Raw genomic sequence first — 19,379 nt, forward strand, 5'->3', positions numbered from 1 at the left:
TTTCAAAGAGCTATAAACATGTATCCCCAGATCTCTTCGTTCTATAACTCTCTCCAAAGCCCTACCATTAACTGAGTAAGTCCTGCCCTGGTTCAATCTACTAAAATGCATCATCTCGCATTTGTCTAAATTAAACTCTGTCTGTCATTTGTCAGCCCACTGGACCAATTGATCAAGATCCCGTTGCAGTCAGAGATAACTTTCTTCCTTGTCCACTATGCTACCAATCTTGATGTCAACTGCAAACTTACACCCATGTGCCCTATATTCTCATCCATATCATTAATATAAATGACAAATAACAGTGGACCCTGCACTGATCCTTGAGGTAAACCGCTGATCACAAGCCTCCGGTTTGAAAAACAACCCTCTACAACCACCCTCTAATTTTGTGTCAATTTAGCTACCTCACCCTGGATCCCATGTGAGTTAACCTTATGCAACAACTTATCATGCGTTTTTATGCATTTTATGAGTCTATGACTCTATGATTGTGAGAGTATCTCAATGTTGAGACAAAGATCCCATCCAGATGGGTGTGTTATTGTTCTGATTTAATTCCCTGTCTTTTTTTGATAGTGCAATAGTGTTTTTGGGAGAATTCCAGCTACTTTACTAATTGCATGAGGTGCTTGGCCAATGATGGAATATCATATCCAAAGTGAGCTTCGTAATGTTGGAAGGACATTGTCTATTGAAAGATTTACTGATGTATGATCCCAGATTAGGATTCTCCTTACTTGTGAAATCTCAAGTTCCAGTGGGGTTCTAAAACAGATAATTGGGTCTTGAATGGGACAATGTCTAACATTGTTTAGCCTATACTAGGTCACACTGATAGTAATGCGGTATGTCCTCTTGTCCTTATTCATTACCTGGAGTGGGACGTGGTCTTGGACCTTCACTTCCATCATGCGATTGATTGGATGTGCACTTTCTGATTCAAACCCACACATTGGTTGGTCAAATTGTTTTACATGATACTACATGCCTTTCGTGACACCTTTTTAAATCCGTACCAGACGTAGATTTCTTAAACTCACTGTTCTTTAAGTCTTTGGCAGTAGCCTTCTTTGCCACTTTCTCCTTGGTATTTCTGCTAGCAAAGCTGCAAAATATCTTCCCTCTCTAGCTATGAAGCTTCTACTTTAGTTTCTAGTTCAAAACTCAACTCAAAGCTCTTTCTTTGAAAGGTGCCTCTCGTTACGAGGTAACTTCTCTTTCCTACTCCAAGCTTTTATTTTTTTTCATGCCATAAATCTCTCTAAGCATGATAGAAGCATACTTATACATCAATGATCTAGATGAAGGAACTGAGGGCATTGTGGCTAAGTTTTCAGTTGATACAAAGATAGGTGGAGGGACAGGTAGTATTGAAGACGTGGGAAGACTGCAGAAGGACACCAAGATTGCTGGAACGGCAAATTGCACGGAGGATGTGGAGAGTCTGCAGAAGGATCTAGATAGGCTGGGCGAATGGGCCAGGAACTGGCAAATGGAATTTAATGTTGGCAAGTGCGAGGTGGTCCACTTTGGTAGGAATAATGGTAGGAAGGATTATTACTTACGTGGCGAAAAACTGCAGCAGGCGACGGTGCAGAGGGACCTCAGGGTCCTTGTGCATGAGTCACAAAAACCCAGCCTGCAGGTGCAGCAGGTGGTCAGGAAGGCGAATGGGATGCTGGCCTTCATAGCGAGGGGGATTGAATATAAAAGTAGGGAGGTATTGCTGCAGCTGTATAGGGCATTGGTGAGGCCGCAGCTGGAGTACTGTGTGCAGTTTTGGTCGCCGTACTTACGCAAGGATATTTTGGCCTTGGAGGGAGTGCAGAGGATGTTTACTAGGCTGATACTGGAGTTGAGGGGGTTGAGCTATGAGGAGAGGCTGAATAAACTAGGCTTGTACTCGTTAGAGTTTAGAAGAATGAGGGGAGATCTCATTGAGACATATAAGATGATGAATGGGATGGATAGGATAGAGGTGGAGAGACCCTTCCCGCTCAGAAAGGACAGTAGGACTAGGGGGCACAGCCTCAAGATAAAGGGGGGGCGGTTTAGAACGGAGTTGAGGAGGAACTTCTTCACTCAAAGGGTGGTGAATCTCTGGAATTCTCTGCCCGTTGAGGTGGTGGAGGCTGCCTCACTAAATATTTTTAAGAAGCGGGTTGATGGGTTTTTGATAAGTGAGGGGATTAAGGGTTATGGGGAGAGGGCGGGAATGTGGAACTGAGCCACGACAGATCAGCCATGATCTTATTGAATGGCGGGGCAGGCTCAAAGGCCTACTCCTGCTCCTATTTCTTATGTTCTTGTGTAAGGACTTGGACAGGTTAGGAAAGTGAACAAAGAAGTGGTAGATGGAATACAATGTGGGAAAGTGTGAGCTAATGCACTATTCATACCCATTTTGTTGAGTCACCATAACAGTAACATTGAATCTCTGACCATGTGCCTCCCTTTTGGAAGAACAAAATCAATGAATTTTTCAACCAATTATGAGATGAGAATTATCAATTGGGGTGACATAGTGGCACGGTGGTTAGCACTGCTGCTTCAAAGCACCAGGGACCCAGATTCGATTCCAGCTTGGACCACTGTCTGTGTGGAGTTTGCATGTTATTCTCGTGTCTGTGTGTGTTTTCTCTGGGTGCTCCGGTTTCCTCCCATAATGCAAAGTTGTGTGGGTTAGATTGATTGGCCATGGTAAATTGCCCCTTAGTGTCAGGGAGATTAGCAGGATAACCACGTAGGTTTACAGGGATAGGGCCTGTTTTTGGATTGTTGGCAGTGCAGGCTCGATGGGCCGAATGATATCCTTTTGTACTGTGGTGATTCTATGAAATTGAAATGATCAATGTATGTTATGGTCTTAACTGTAATCAATGCTATTATAGATTGTAATACTGATTATATTTCTGCATGTTGGCATTATCATCCTCAGTTAAAATAACTTTCTCAATTGAAATAAATTTCTCAATTGAAAATTATATTTTAAAATATATTTTACAATAATGGTACTTGAGTTTCATAACTTTAATTAAATGATAGTTGTTGCTATTAAACTTGTTCTCTTAGATTTCAAAAGTTGGGTATACCATCCCTGGAGTCAGAAATTGAAATTACAATTGAACGTGTTCTTCAGCACTATGTCGGAGAGTTAATGGCCATACAAAAGGTAAGAATATCTGCATTAAGGTGACTTGTAGATGTACACTATTACATTTATATTTATGTCTTTACGAACTTACATACTTGCAACTAAAAAATTCTAACTGCTTATGATTAAATAGAACTTGACAGATGGCCCCATTGCACAGTAGTTAGCACTAATATCTAACAGCGCTAGGGACCAGGGTTCAATTCCTGGCTTGGATCGCTGCCTGTGTGGCATCTGCGTGTTCTCCCTGTGCCTGTGTGGGTTCCTCCCACAGTCTGCCCCACTGTGACTCGGCTGTGTCCTTCTGGGACTCTGCTGTGACCAACTGTGACTTGGCCATTGCTTGGAGCCTTCTCCTTATGGTGTTGGCCTGGGAACCATGCAAGACAGGCAATAGCCGGTCCATTTGAAAGCTTTGGGACTTCTCCCAACAATGTCGCATTTGGTCCAGTGTGGCTGACAGCCCCTCTTGTATTCTTCGCCTCTGCTGCTGCAACTTCAGCAGCTGAAGGAGAAATGTTCTCAGAGGTCCAGCATGTAGCCTGGGACCAGCTGAGTCCGCGTCTCCAGCAGGCCCCGAGTGCCAGAGGCCTCAGACATTCCCTCTTCTACCGATATACTTCGGCAGATGTGTCGCACTCACCAGAGAGTGACCCAGAAGCCTCACCACCAACTGGACCCACCAACATGTCAGTATCTGAAATGGTAATCTGCAACATGGAAGCTCGGGGATGGGCGGAACTGGGGGCAATTTGGAGGAAGATACTAGTTGGGGTTAAGCACTCACCCTTGCTGCCTAGGTGAGGTCATTGACCTACCTGCGGCACATGCTTCCCTACGCTAGAGGTCAGTGCCACAGTACTGATGGAAGTGGCAACTGCCTCATTGGCCACATTGCCATCAGTCCCCTGGGTCTGCATCTTGATGGGGGCAAGAGGCTGTCCCTCCTCACCTCTGTTGTATCCAGCAGCCTCCCGAGGTTGCCTTCAATGAATCTGGAGGCTGGTTGTATGCTCATTTTTTCCTGCACTGCCTGCCTGCCTGTGAAGCTTTTATGGAGCAATCCCTTGTTCTGGCAAATCAGCTGCAGGCAGCTTGGCAGAGCATACCGACGTTACATGTAGTTTGCTTGTTAGCATTGAGGGGAAGGCAACTGAGCACTTGCAGCTGTGCTGATGGGGGCATGGTGGATTAGTGCTGCTACGATTGTGGATAGGGGAAAGAGAGGGTGGTGTCATGAGAATCAGGGAGAGATGAGACTTTTATGCATGAGGGTCCAGGTTGGGAAGGAGGGAGGGAGGGCTGGATGGCTCTGCCTGAGATCAATGGTGGTGGGGGGGGGATGGGGGGATTGGTGAAGGGGAGTGCTGTCACTCTGCCTGATATTGATGCGGGGGGGAGGGGGGAGCGCTGCCACTCTGCCTGAAAACAGTGGGGGGAAGGGTGCCATGATCAGTCTGTGTTGTGGAGGCTGGGGGGATCAGGGGGTCAGTAATGTTGGGGGGGGGGGTGGGGCAGCGTCCACTGGGGGGGCAGGGAAGGCATTATCTGGCCCGGAAGACATGTGGCAAGGAGCAGCATTCTATCTTTTTTTTACACAGGTGCAATTGGAGGTTCCAATCTGAGCTGCAGGGTTTCGGGCTGGCCATAGCCTTCTGCAGCACGATTCCAAATCGCTGATACTTTTGCAGGCAGAGTGCATATGGGGGTGCCTCAGAAGAGGTCTAAATGTCATATCTGAAACATTCCCAGTTTCAAGTCTGCCCATGATGTAGAATGAAAATAGTAAAATAGGGCCCTGTGTGACTCAGAATCACAGAATCTCAGAATGCTATAGTGCAGAAGAGGCCCTTCAGCCCACTGAGTCTGCACCGACGCATGAAGTGCCCTGACCTACACACTTAATTCCATTTGCCAGCATTTGACCCATACCCTTGAATGTTATGGCATGCCAAGTACTCATCCAGGTACTTTTTAAAGGATGTGAGGTATCTCGCCTCCATCACCCTCCCAGATAGTGCATTCCAGACCGTCACCACCATCTGAGTAAAAAATATTTTCTTCAAATCCCCCCAAACCTCCCACCCCTCACTTTTAACTTGTGTCCCCTCGTAACTGACCCTTCAACTAAGGGTAATCCACCTGACAATGCCCCTCTTGAACACCTCAATCAGGTCACACCTCAGTCTTTCCTGCTCCAATGAAAACAACCTAAGTCTATCCAACCTCTCTTTATAACTTAAATGTTCCATCCCAGGCAGCATCCTGGTAAATCCCCTCTGTACCCTCTCCAATGCGTTTACCTCCTTCCTGTAATGTGGCGACCAGAGCTGCACACAGTACTCTAGCTGTGGCCTCACCGAAATTCTATTCAACTCCATCATGACCTCTCTGCTTTTGTAAGCTATACCTTGATTGATAAAACCAAGTGTGCCATATGCCTTTTCACCGCCCTGTTTACTTACCTTTCCGCCTTCAGAGATCTATGGACGAACACTTCAACGTCCCTTTGTTCCTCAGAATTACCCAGTGTCAGACCTTTCGTAGTATACTTCCTTGTCAAATTATTCCTTCCAAAGTGCATCACCTCACACTTTTCAGGGTTAAATTCTATCTGCCATATCTGACCATCTAAGAACATAAGAAATAGGAGGAGGAGGAGGCCATCTAGCCCTTCGAGCCTGCCCCGCCATTCAATAAGATCATGGCTGATCTGTCGTGGCTCAGCTCCACATTCCCGCCCTTTCCCCATAACCCTTAATCCCCTCACTTATCAAAAACCCATCAACCCGCGTCTTAAAAATATTTAGCGAGGCAGCCTCCACCACCTCAACGGGCAGAGAATTCCAGAGATTCACCACCCTTTGAGTGAAGAAGTTCCTCCTCAACTCCGTTCTAAACCGCCCCCCCTTTATCTTGAGGCTGTGCCCGCTAGTCCTTCTGTCCTTTCTGAGCGGGAAGAGTCTCTCCACCTCTATCCTATCCATCCCATTCATCATCTTATATGTCTCAATGAGATCTCCCTTCATTCTTCTAAACTCTAACGAGTACATATAGAACATAGAACATTACAGCGCAGAACAGGCCCTCCGGCCCACGATGTTGCGCCGACCAGTTAAAAAACAATGACCCACTAACCTAAACCAATCCCTTTTTGTCCATAAACCTAGCCACGGATCTCTTAAACGCCCCCAAACTAGGCGCATTTACAACCGCAGCAGGCAGGGCATTCCAATCCCTCACCACCCTCTGGGTAAAGAACCTACCCCTGACATCCGTCCTATAACTACCCCCCCTTAATTTAAAGCCATGCCCCCTCGTGCTAGCTTTCTCCATCCGAGGAAAAAGGCTATCACTGTCCACCCTATCTAAACCTCTAATCATCTTATATGTTTCAATAAGATCCCCTCTTAGCCGCCTTCTTTCCAGCGAAAACAACCCTCAATCCCTCATAGGACCTCCCCTCCATACCAGGCAACATCCTGGTAAACCTCCTCTGCACCCTCTCCAAAGCCTCCACATCCTTCCTGTAATGTGGGGACCAGAACTGCACACAGTACTCCAAGTGCGGCCGCACCAGAGTTGTGTACAGTTGCAACATGACGCTGCGACTCCTAAATTCAATCCCCCTACCAATAAACGCCAATACAAGCCTAGTTTATTCAGCCTCTCCTCATAGCTCAACCCCCTCAACTCCGGTATCAGTCTAGTAAACCTCCTCTGCACTCCCTCCAAGGCCAAAATATCCTTGCGTAAGTACGGCGACCAAAACTGCACACAGTACTCCAGCTGCGGCCTCACCAATGCCCTATACAGCCGCAGCAAGACCTCCCTACTTTTATATTCAATCCCCCTCACTATGAAAGCCAGCGTCCCATTCGCCTTCCTGACCACCTGCTGCACCTGCAGGCTGGGTTTTTGCGACTCATGCACAAGGACCCCGAGGTCCCTCTGCACCGTCGCCTGCTGCAGTTTTTCACCATGTAAGTAATAGTCCTTCCTACCATTATTCCTACCAAAGTGGACCACCTCACACTTACCAACATTAAATTCCATTTGCCATTTCCTGGCCCATTCGCCCAGCCTATCTAGATCCTTCTGCAGACTCTCCACACCCTCCGCGCAATTTGCCGTTGCTCCAATCTTGGTGTCATCAGCAAATTTTGACACCATACACTCGGTTCCCTCCTCCAGATCATCTATATAAATGGTAAATAGCTGAGGCCCCAGCACCGACCCCTGGGGCACTCCACTAGTCACCAGCCACCAATCCGAATAGCACCCATTAACCCCCACTCTCTGCCTCCTATTTGACAACCAATCCTCTATCCATGCTAACACCCTACCCCCAACTCCATGCCCCCTTACCTTCTGCAATAATCTCATCTATATCTTCCTGTAACCCAGGACAATCAATCTCATTGTTAACCACCTGGCCAAGCTTTGTGTCATTGGTAAGCTTACTGATCCTAACCCCACGTAGTCATCTATGTCATTTATATAAATGACGAACAGTAGGGGGCCCAGCACAGATCCCTGTGTGCATCATTGGTCAATGGCCTCCGGTCACCAAGAACAGGAAACTTGAGAAACTCGAGAAACTCGGCATCACCACCAGCAGCAACCAAGCCTCCCCCGGCACCACAGTGGAAAACAGTACCAGCGCAGGGAAGTCTATTGTCAACTTGTCAGACTACACGCTTCAACCAGATGAGTCGAAGTTCTCAGTCGAGGGTTCAATTTCTGCCCCACCACCAAAATGGACCCCATCAGCCTCGCAGCGGACACAGAGGAATTCATCAGGCGAATGAGGCTGCGGGAGTTCTTCCACAAACCCCAAGAGGCCAACAACGAACACAATGAGACAGCCAACAAACCAGAACGGCCGACAAAGATCCGCAGTGCAGCAACTGAAGAAAAAGAGTCCAACTGGACTCCTCCAGAAGGCAGCTGCCCTCGACTTGACATTTTTGTCCAAGCCATCAGGAGGTGCATCAACACTAGATTAATCAACCGCACTCACAAGACAGCCCCGAACATCACCCAAGCACAACGCAATGCCATCTGCACTCTCAAGATCAACCTCAACATTGTCATCAAACCAGCAGACAAAGGAGGGGCCATCGTCATACTGAACAGTGCAGATTGCCGTAAAGAAGTGACAACTGAACAACGAGGAACACTACAGACAGTTACTCGCAGATCCAACCAAAGAACACACCTGTCAACTCAACATTCTGATCAAGACCTTTGATCCAGGTCTACAGAGCACCCTCCGTGCTCTCATCCCACGTACTTCCTGCATTGGAGATCTCTACTGCCTCCTAAAGATACACAAGGCAAACACACCCGTCCGTCCCATCGTATCGGGCAATAGGACCCTGTGCGGGAACCTCCCCGGCTATGTTGAGGGCATCCTGAAACCCATTGTACAAAGAACCCCCAGCTTTTGTCGTGTCACTACGGACTTCCTACAGAAACTCAGCACACATGGAACAGTTGAACAGGGGCACTCCTCATCACAATGGATGACTCTTCTCCAGAGTCTTCAACATGTCATTGATGAAGATGAACATCTTGCCGGGGCTATCCCCACACCCCCACTTCTTACCTTCAAACAACCGCACAACCTTAAACAGACCATTGTCCGCAGCAAACTACCCAGCCTTCAGGAGATCAGTGACCATAACACCACACAACCCTGCCACAGCAACCTCTGCAAGACATGCCGGATCATCAACATGGATGCCATCATCTCATCATCTCAGCTATTTACCATTTATATAGATGATCTGGAGGAGGGAACCGAGTGCAGGGTGTCGAAATTTGCTGATGACACCAAGATTGGGGAAAGGCAAATTGTGCGGAGGGTGTGGAGAGTCTGCAGAAGGATCTAGATAGGCTGGGCGAATGGGCCAGGAAATGGCAAATGGAATTTAATGTTGGCAAGTGTGAGGTGGTCCACTTTGGTAGGAAGAATGGTAGGAAGGACTATTACTTACGTGGCGAAAAACTGCAGCAGGCGACGGTGCAGAGGGACCTCGGGGTCCTTGTGCATGAGTCGCAAAAACCCAGCTTGCAGGTGCAGCAGGTGGTCAGGAAGGCAAATGGGATGCTGGCCTTCATAGCGAGGGGGATTGAATATAAAAGTAGGGAGGTCTTGCTGCAGCTGTATAGGGCATTGGTGAGGCCGCAGCTGGAGTACTGTGTGCAGTTTTGGGCGCCGCACCTGCGCAAGGATATTTTGGCCCTGGAGGGAGTGCAGAGGAGGTTTACTAGGCTGATACCGGAGTTGAGGGGATTGAGCTATGAGGAGAGGCTGAATAAACTAGGCTTGTACTCGTTAGAGTTTAGAAGAATGAGGGGAGATCTCATTGAGACGTATAAGATGATGAATGGGATGGATAGGATAGAGGTGGAGAGACTCTTCCCGCTCAAAAAAGACAGTAGGACTAGGGGGCACAGCCTCAAGATAAAGGGGAGGCGGTTTAGAACGGAGTTGAGGAGGAACTTCTTCACTCAAAGGGTGGTGAATCTCTGGAATTCTCTGCCCGTTGAAGTGGTGGAGGCTGCCTCGCTAAATATTTTTAAGAAGCGGGTTGATGGGTTCTTGATAAGAGAGGGGATTAAGGGTTATGGGGAGAGGGCGGGAAAGTGGAACTGAGCCACAACAGATCAGCCATGATCTTATTGAATGGCGGGGCAGGCTCGAAGGGCTAGATGGCCTACTCCTGCTCCTATTTCTTATCTCATGTGAGAACACCATCCACCAGATACATGGCAAATACTCTTGCAACTTGGCCAATGTTGTCTATCTGATATGCTGCAGGAAAGGATGTCCTGAGGCATGGTACATTGGGGAGACCATGCAGACGCTACGACAAAGGATGAATGTCGAGTAGTGTTTAATCACCAGGCAAGACTGTTCCCTTCCTGTTGGCGAACATTTCAGCGGTCACGGGCATTCAGTCTCTGATCTTCGGGTAAGCGTTCTCCAAGGCTGCCTTCACAACATACGACAGCGCAGAGTTGCTGAGCAGAAACTGATAGCCAAGTTCCGCACACATGAGGACAGCCTCAACCGGGATCTTAGGTTCATGTTGCACTATCTGTAACCCCCGTGACTTGCCTGAACTTGCAACATCTCACTTACTGTCCTGTCTGGAGACAATACGCATCTCTTTAATCTATGCTTAATGGTATCTCCACTCACATTGTCTGCATCTTTAAGACTTGAATAGCAGATTAGCTGCAAAGGCTCGCATTCTAATCAGTATTCTGTAAATTGTGTGTGCCTTTATGTGCCCTGTTTGCGATCAGAACTCTCCATTCACCTGACGAAGGAACAGCATTTCGAAAGCTAGTGGCACTTACTACCAAATAAACTTGTTGGACCTTAACCTGGTGTTGTGAGACTTACCCCAGTCACTAAAGCAGCCATCTGTCACCACCCTCTGTCTCCTATCAATGGATTTTAGAAGGAAGGGACCTCATTGAAACTTACAGAATAATGAAAGGCCTGGATAGAATGGGCATGGAGAAGATGTTTCCATTAGTAGGAGAGACTAGGATTTGAGGCCATAGCCTCAAAATAAAGGGGCAATGGAATTTACTGACACAGAAGGCTGTGGGGGCCAAGTTATTGAGCATAGATGGGTTCTTGATTGTTAAAGGGATCAAAGGTTACGTGGAAAAGGCAGAAAAATGGGGTTGAAAAACATATCAGCCATGCTGAAATGGCAGAGCAAACTTGATGGGCCAAATGGCCTAATTCTGCTCCTATATCTGGTGGTCTCATGGCCTAACTGCATAATCATTCATAGGACTCAAAATCAATATGAGTTACGTGAAAAGCTTTGAATCAATGTCCAGAAATTTATCAGAAAAGAAAACTGTTTCCAACTGTACAAACCCAACCTTTATATCAAGCAAGTGGCAACTCTTCACTGGTTTACGTGTCTATAGCTGAGTTACAGAGATTGAATTAGGACTTTATTCCCTGGAACGTAGAAGATTGAGGGGAGATTTGATAGAGGTATATTTTGATGGGTATAGATAGAATGAATGCAAACAGGCTTTTTCCACTGAGGCTAGGGGAGAAAAAAAAAACAGATGGCATGGATTAACAGTGAAAGGAGAAAAGTTTAAAGGGAATATTAGAGGGGGCTTCTTCAGGTAGAGAGTGGTGGGAGTGCAGAATAAAGTGGTAAATGCAGAGTCACTTTTGACATTTAAGAAAAACTTGGATGAGTTCATGGATGAGAGGGGTGTGGAGGGGTATGGTCCAAGTGCAGGTCAGTGGGACTAGGCAAAAAATGGTTCGGCGCAGACAAGAAGGGCCAAAAGGCCTGTTTCTGAGCTGTAATTTTCTATGGTTCTATAAAGATATTGCTGAGGTAAATGGATAGTGTGAATTTGAGTCATCTTTTGTGTTTGTGTAGTGAGATCTTTCCAACCTTTTTGTCTGGTATAAGAGTTAATTTAGTTTGTTCCCCAGCCTTTCCCTACCACTGTCACTTAGCTGGGTCTTCGGTTTCTGAGCATTAGGCTCTGACAGCTCCAAGTACTATTACTGGAGGGATTAATGACTACAGCTCAGCAATCAACACTATTATTCCCATGAAATGCATGTCCAAACTCCACGGCTTGGACTTCATCTCCTTTCTTTGCAACTGGATCCTGAACTTCCTAACTCACAGACCACAATCAGTAAGCATAGGCAACACACCTCCTCCACGATCACCTCAACATGTAACTCATATCTATTTCTGAGGCACACAAAATCCACACTCTAACCTCAGTATTTCTTCAACTAAGCAAATTGATTCCATAAACAGAAAATTCCATTACCATCATTGATGAACTGATCATTTTTCTGAGTCCCATGAATGATTATGCAGTTAGACTATGAGACCATCAGATATAGGAGCAGAATTAGGCCATTTGGCCCATCAAGTTTGCTCTGCCATTCGATCATGACTGATATGTTTTTCAACAGTAAAAAGTCTGACAACACCAGGTTTCAATCCAACCGATTTATTTGATAGTAAATTCACTAGCTTTCGGGTTAGCCCCTTTGTCAGGTGAATGGAGAGTTCTGGCCTCAGACAGAGCATATAAAGCACAGACAGTTTACAGATTACTGATTAGAATGCGAACCTTTACACCTAAACTGCTATTCAAGTCTTAAAGTGGCTGACAATGTGAGTGGAAGGAGCACTGAGCACAGGTTAAAGAGAAGTGTATTGTCTCCAGACGGTAGAGTAAGTGAGGTTTTACAAACCCAGGCAAGTCATGGGGGTTACAGATAGTGCAACATAAGCCCAAGATCCCTACTGAGACCATCCTCATGTGTGCGGAACTTGGCTATCAGTCTCTGCTCAGCGACTCTGCGCTGTCGTGTGTCGTGAAGGCTGCCTTGGAGGATGCTTACCCGAAGGTTAGAGGCTAAATGCCCATGACCACTGAAGTGTTCACCAACAGGAAGGGAACAGTCTTGCCTGGTGATTGTCGAGCGATGTTCATTCATCCGTTGTTGTAGCGTCTGCATGGTCTCCCCAATGTACCATGCTTCGGGACATCCTTTCCTGCAATGTATCAGGTAGACAATGTTGGCCGAGTTGCAAGAGTATTTACCGTGTACCTGGTGGATGGTATTCTCACGTGTGATGATGGCATCCATGTCGATGATCCGGCATGTCTTGCAGAGGTTGCTGTGGCAGGGTTGTGTGGTATTGTGGTCACTGTTCTCCTGAAGGCTGGGTAGTTTGCTGCGAGCAATGGTCTGTTTGAGGTTGCGTGGTTTTCTGAAGGCAAGAAGTGGGGGTGTGGGGATGGCCCTGGCGAGATGTTCGTCTTCATCAATGATATGTTGAAGACTCCAGAGAAGATGTCGTAGCTTCTCTGCTCCGGGGAAGTACTGGACGACGAAGGGTCATCCCACGCAACCTCAAACAGACCATTGTTTGACAATACACATCTCTTTAACCTGTGATCAGTGCTCCTTCCACACACATTGTTAGCCACTTTAAGACTTGAACAGCAGGTTAGGTGTAAAGATTTGCATTCTAATCAGTAATCCGTAAACTGTCTGTGCTTTATCCGCTCTATCTGAGGCCAGAACTCTCCATTCACCTGACAAAGGGGCTAACCCGAAAGCTAGTGAATTTACTATCAAATAAATCAGTTGGATTGAAACCTGGTGTTGTCAGACTTTTTACTGTGTTTACCCAAGTCCAACGCCGGCATATCCACATCATGTTTTTCAACCCCATTTTTCTGCCTTTTCCCTGTAACCTTTGATCCCTTTAACAATCAAGAACCCATCTATACTCAATAACTTGGTCTCCACAGTCTTCTGTGTCAATGAATTCCATTGTCCCTTTATTCTGAGGCTGTGCCCTCGAATCCTAGTCTCTCCTACTAATGGAAACATCTCAACACCAGTGTCCCACAAGGCCATGTTCTCAGTCCCTTACTGTACTACTGACACACCTATGACTCTGTGTCCAAATTCCCCTCTGATTTGATTTTCAAGTTTGGTGATGACACCACCACAGTAGGACAGATCTCAAACAATGACAAGATGGCGTACAGAGAGGACAGCCTGAAATAAACAACAAACGTAAAGGAAATTTAAAACATTAAACCAAAAGGTGATTAAAGTGATTGTTAATGCACTCCAGGCCCTGTGGCTCCCAGTGAGCATGGAGGCCCTCAGTGGTACCTGTGAACACAGCTTGCTTCCTCTCCAATGACAGCTGACCTGCATTAGAGGAGCAGACAGTCAAGTCAGATGACTCCCTCAGTTGCCTGCTACCTGGACCTGTTTATATCAAGCGTGGCCAGGCCCGGGGCAGGTTCACAAGAGCGTCTTCCTCCTTTCCAACCCCCTCAGCATTGGGAGTCGCAAAAATTGCAGATGCCCTGTGAGCCTGTGAACTGGTGTATGGAACTACTGTGTGTGCTAACCTCCACCCAAGGTCCCCAGTATTAAGCAGAGGATCCCTCTATAGCGGGACCTCCAGTGGGGACCTCCGCAACAAGGGATGCCAAGGCATGCCAGATGATGGGTGAGGGTATGGAAGCAGAAGATGTGCAACTGCAGCTCATACAAGAACGTCCACCATGCAGTGACAAATTGCATGAGGCAGTTCAGTCTGTGGGGCTCGAGATCCAGGGGAGGGGGTCTGAACTTGGGACACATTCCTCTGTGCTTAGACAAAATTCCCTTGCACAGTTGCGCTTCCTCGAGACCATGTGTGATGTAGGGTCTGAGCATAACAGTTTTAAGGTCACAGATGGAGTGAGTCTAGAGTTGAATGCCCATGCAGCACACTGAACCAACTCGTCAGGTGTCTTCTAGCTCACTCCTCCCGCCACCCAGCATATTTCCAATCCTGGTCACCCCAGCAGCCACGGCCAGTCTGTCCGTCAGCCATTAGAAATGGCGTTGATGAAGAAGTGCATTTCTGAGCTACGCTTTGCTGACAAGCGTCGCTACTCCAGTTGAAAGAGAGCTACAGCATGAGGCGACTAAGTCTTGGTAAAAGATGTGCAATGCCTGCAAGGAGTTCTGATGATACCTCGGGTTAACCAACAGGAGCTGCGCATCATAATTCAGGCCATGCACCTGGTGGATGAAATACGGTGCCAAGGCACACCTTTGAGAAGGGGGTTCACTGCAGGGTCTGAAGGTGGTAGGTCACCACCTTGGCACAAAGATACTTTAATTCCTGCCTGCCGTCCCTAAGAGGGAAATTCAGAATCTCAGTAGCGACCCAGTGTGGTCTTTTGTCCCATAAAAACTGTATGAGCATTCTCGAGATGTTTGTGGCAAAATCAGGGGGAGGGGTCAAAATGACCAGCCCATACCACAAATGAAGGCAGTCAGCTGGTTTATGATGAGAACTCAATCATGTCAGACAGAACTCGGATTGGCCTTGTCCAGCGACTCAGGTGAGCGGTGACCTTGGCCTCCAGCTCCTGCCAATTCATCAGCCAAGATTCCTCAGCCGGGCAAAGGTGAACTCCCAATAGAGGAGGCTGGTCCTTCTCCTGGTGAACATAAGAACACAAGAAGATAAGAACATAAGAACTAGGAGCAGCAGTAGGCCATCTGGCCCCTTGAGCCTGCTCTGCCATTCAATATGATCATGGTTGATCTTTTTGTAGACTCTGCTCCACTTGCACATCATAACCCTTAATTCCTTTACTGTTCAAAACTTTATCTATCCTTGCCTTAAAAACATTCAATGAGGTAGCCTCAACTGCTTCACTGGGCAGGGAATTCCACAGATTCAACCCTTTGTGTGAAGAAGTTCCTCCTCAACTCAGTTCTAAATCTGCTTCCCCTTATTTTGAGGCTATAGAACATAGAACATAACAGCGCAGAACAGGCCCTTCGGCCCACTATGTTGCGCCGACCAGTTAAAAAGCAATGACCCTCTAACCTAAACCTTTCCATCCATAAACCTATCCACGGATCTCTTAAACGCCCCCAAACTAGGCGCATTTACAACTACAGCAGGCAGGGCATTCCAATCCCTCACCACCCTCTGGGTAAAGAACCTACCCCTGACATCCTATAACTACCACCCCTTAATTTAAAGCTATGCCCCCTCGTGCTAGCTTTCTCCATCCGAGGAAAAAGGCTATCACTGTCCACCCTATCTAAACCTCTAATCATCTTATATGTTTCAATAAGGTCCCCTCGTAGCCGCCTTCTTTCTAACGAAAACAACCTCAAATCCCTCAGTCTCTCCTCATAGGACCTCCCCTCCATACCAGGCAACATCCTGGTAAACCTCCTCTGCACCTTCTCCAAAGCCTCCACATCCTTCCTATAATGTGGGGACCAGAACTGCACACAATACTCCAAGTGCGGCTGCACCAGAGTCTTGTACAGTTGCAACATGACGCTGAGGCTCCTAAATTCAATCCCCCTACCAATAAACGCCAAGACACCGTATGCCTTCCTAACAACCCTATCTACTTGATTCCCAACTTTCAGGGATCTATGTACACATACACCTAGATCCCTCTGTTCATCCACACTATTCAGAGTCCTACCGTTAGCCCGATACTCCACACATCTGTTATTCCTGCCAAAGTGAATTACCGCACACTTTTCCACATTAAACTCCATCCGCCACCTCTCGGCCCAGCTCTGCAACTTGTCCAAGTCCCCCTGTAAACTAAGACACCCTTCCTCACAATCTACCACACCTCCGACTTTGGTGTCATCGGCAAATTTACTAATCCACCCAACTATACCCTCATCCAGATCATTAATAAAAATTACAAACAGCAGTGGCCCCAAAACAGATCCCTGAGGCACACCACTCGTAACTGAACCCCATGACGAATACTTACCATCAACCACCACCCTCTGTCTCCTATCCGCCAGCCAATTCCTGATCCAATTACCTAAATCACCCTCAATCCCATACATCTGCATTTCCTGCAGAAGCCTTCCATGGTGAACCTTATCAACGCCTTACTAAAGTCCATATATACCACGTCAACTGCCTTACCCCCATCCACCTCTTTGGTCACTTTCTCAAAAAACTCAATAAGGTTAGTAAGGCACGACCTACGCTCCACAATACCATGCTGACTATCTCCAATCAATTCATTACTCTCCAAGTAACTATAAATCCTATCCCTAATAATTTTTTCTAAAACCTTACCCACAACAGAAGTAAGACTCACTGGTCTATAATTCCCTGGGAAGTCTCTGTTCCCCTTCTTAAACAATGGGACAACATTCGCCATCCTCCAATCCTCCGGCACTATACCTGTGACCAACGACAACCTGAAGATCAGAGCCAGAGGCTCTGCAATCGCCTCACTTGCCTCCCAGAGAATCCTAGGGTAAATCCCGTCCGGCCCAGGGGACTTATCTATTTTCAAACCCTCAAGAATATCTAGCACATCCTCCTTATCAACTGCAATACTGTCCAGTTTACAACCCTGTAACCCAGTTTCTCCACAGCTACATTTATGTCCCACTGCGTGAACACCGAAGAGAAATATTGGTTCAATGCCTCTCCAATCTTTTCCGGCTCCACACACAAATTCCCACTGCTGTCTCTAACTGGCCCCAATCTTGCCCTAACCAACCTTCTGTTCTTAACATATCTATAGAACGCCTTAGGATTCTCCTTAATCCTATCAGCCAAAGTCTTCTCATGTCCTCTTTTAGCCCTTCTTAACTCACTCTTTAACTCCCTCCTAGCCAATCTAAAGCTTTCTAGTGCACTACCTGAGCCCTCAAGTCTCATCCGGACATAAGCCTCCTTTTTCTTTTTAACCAGCGAACCAACTTTCTTAGTGCACCACGGTTCCCTAGCTCTACCAATTCCTCCTTGCCTGACAGGGACATACATATCAAGGACTCGCAGTAGCTGCTCCTTGAAAAAACTCCACATTTCGGACGTTCCGAGACCCTGTAGTCTCCTAGTCCAACCTATGCTTCCTAATTCTCTCCTAATAGCCTCATAATTACCCTTCCCCCAGCTAAAACTACTGACCCGAGGTTCATGCCTATCCCTTTCCATCACTAAGGTGAATGTAACCGAATTGTGATCACTACCACCAAAATGCACACCAACTTCCAAGTCTAGCACCTGGTCTGGCTCATTACCCAGCACCAAATCCAATATAGCCTCACCTCTAGTTGGCCTATCAACATACTGAGTCAAAAAACCTTCTTGCACGCTTTGCACAAAAACTGACCCCTCTAATGAGCTAGAGCTATAGCTATTCCAATCAATATTAGTAAAGTTAAAGTCTCCCATAACAATTACCCTATTACTTTCACTCCTATCCAGGATTGTCTCCGCAATCCTTTCCTCAGCCTCTCTAGAACTTTTAGGAGGTCTATAAAAGACTCCCAACAGGGTGACCTCCCCTCTCCTATTTCTAATCTCAGCCCATACTACCTCAACAGACAAGTCCTCATCAAACTTCCTCTCTGACACCGTGATACAATCCTTGACTAATAATGCTACCTCTCCCTCCCTTCTACCTCCTTCTTTGCTCCGACTGAAGCATTTGGATCCCGGAACCTGCAACAACCATTCCTGACCCTACTCTATCCATGTCTCTGAAATGGCCACAACATCATAGTCCCAGGTACTGATCCACGCTGCAAGTTCATCCACTTTATTGCGAATACTCCTCGCATTAAAGCATACGCATTTCAAACCCTGCTCCGCTTCACCCCCACGATGCCGTGCATTGCAGTCTCCATCTATGCCCCCCTCACTTTCACCCCCGCTACTCAGGATCCCACCCCCCCTCTGAATCAGTTTAAACCCCCCTGCATAGCCTTTGCAAATTTTCCCCCCAAGATATTGGTTCCCCTCTAATTCAGGTGTAGACCATCACTCCTGTAGAGGTCCCACCTTCTCCAGAATGAGCCCCAATTGCTCAAGAACCTGAACCCCTCCCTCCTGCACCATTCCCTCATCCACGAGTTCAAACTTTCTCTCTCTCTGTTCCGCTCTAAACTATCCCGTGGCACAGGCAAGAGTCCCGAGATAACCACTCTGTCCGACTTGGCCTTAAGTTTCCACCCCAACTCCATAAAGTTCTGCTTAATATCCCCTTCCCTTAACCTCCCTGTGTCATGCGTCCCCACATGAACTATGACTTGGGGTTGATCTCCCTCTCCCTTAAGAGTCCTAAACACCCTCTCTGAAACATCCCGGACCCCAGCCCCTGGGAGGCAACACACCAGCCCTGACTCCCTACCATTACCTCTGACTCTCCTATCCGTCCCCCTAACTGTGGAGTCCCCAATCACTAGGCCCAATCTTTTACATCCCCTAACCACCTGAGCCTTCACAACAGGCTCACCTCCAGAGACCTGCTCCCTTTGGCTATCTCCAGTTGATTCCTCCTCAACTGTAGCCTCCAGGACAGAAAACCTATTTTGGAGGGGAACAGCCCCAGGGGATTGTCCCCCCAATTGCTTCTTTCCCCTCTTCCTGGCAGTTACCCAAGACTCATTTCTAGGAGTGACTATCTCCTTGTAACTCCTATCGATGTCCGCCTCAGCCTCCCGAATTATCCGGAGTTCCTCCAATTCCAACTCCAGCTCCTTAACACGCTCCTCCAGAAGCTGCAATCTTACACACTTCCTACAGGTATAATCAGCAGAAACACTACTGGTGTCCCTCACCACATACATACCACAGGAGGTGCAGCTTACTGC

General features: G+C 47.2%; 1 protein-coding gene across 1 annotated transcript in view; it reads left to right on the forward strand.

Moving 5' to 3' along the window:
• The window catches only part of LOC145345624 (dynein axonemal heavy chain 8-like), a gene marked incomplete at its 3' end in the record, with an annotated part of 1,250,971 nt that overhangs the window by 380,841 nt on the left and 850,751 nt on the right, over positions 1-19,379 (forward strand). Inside the window, exon 15 of the mRNA XM_080193458.1 lies at positions 3,076-3,175. Coding sequence (XP_080049584.1) covers positions 3,076-3,175 — 100 coding nt within the window. The remainder of the gene's footprint in view (positions 1-3,075; positions 3,176-19,379) is intronic.

This window comes from Carcharhinus amblyrhynchos, chromosome 7 (genome assembly GCF_965287045.1).
Source record: "Carcharhinus amblyrhynchos chromosome 7, sCarAmb.v2.hapA, whole genome shotgun sequence".
Taxonomy (NCBI): Eukaryota; Metazoa; Chordata; class Chondrichthyes; order Carcharhiniformes; family Carcharhinidae; genus Carcharhinus; species Carcharhinus amblyrhynchos.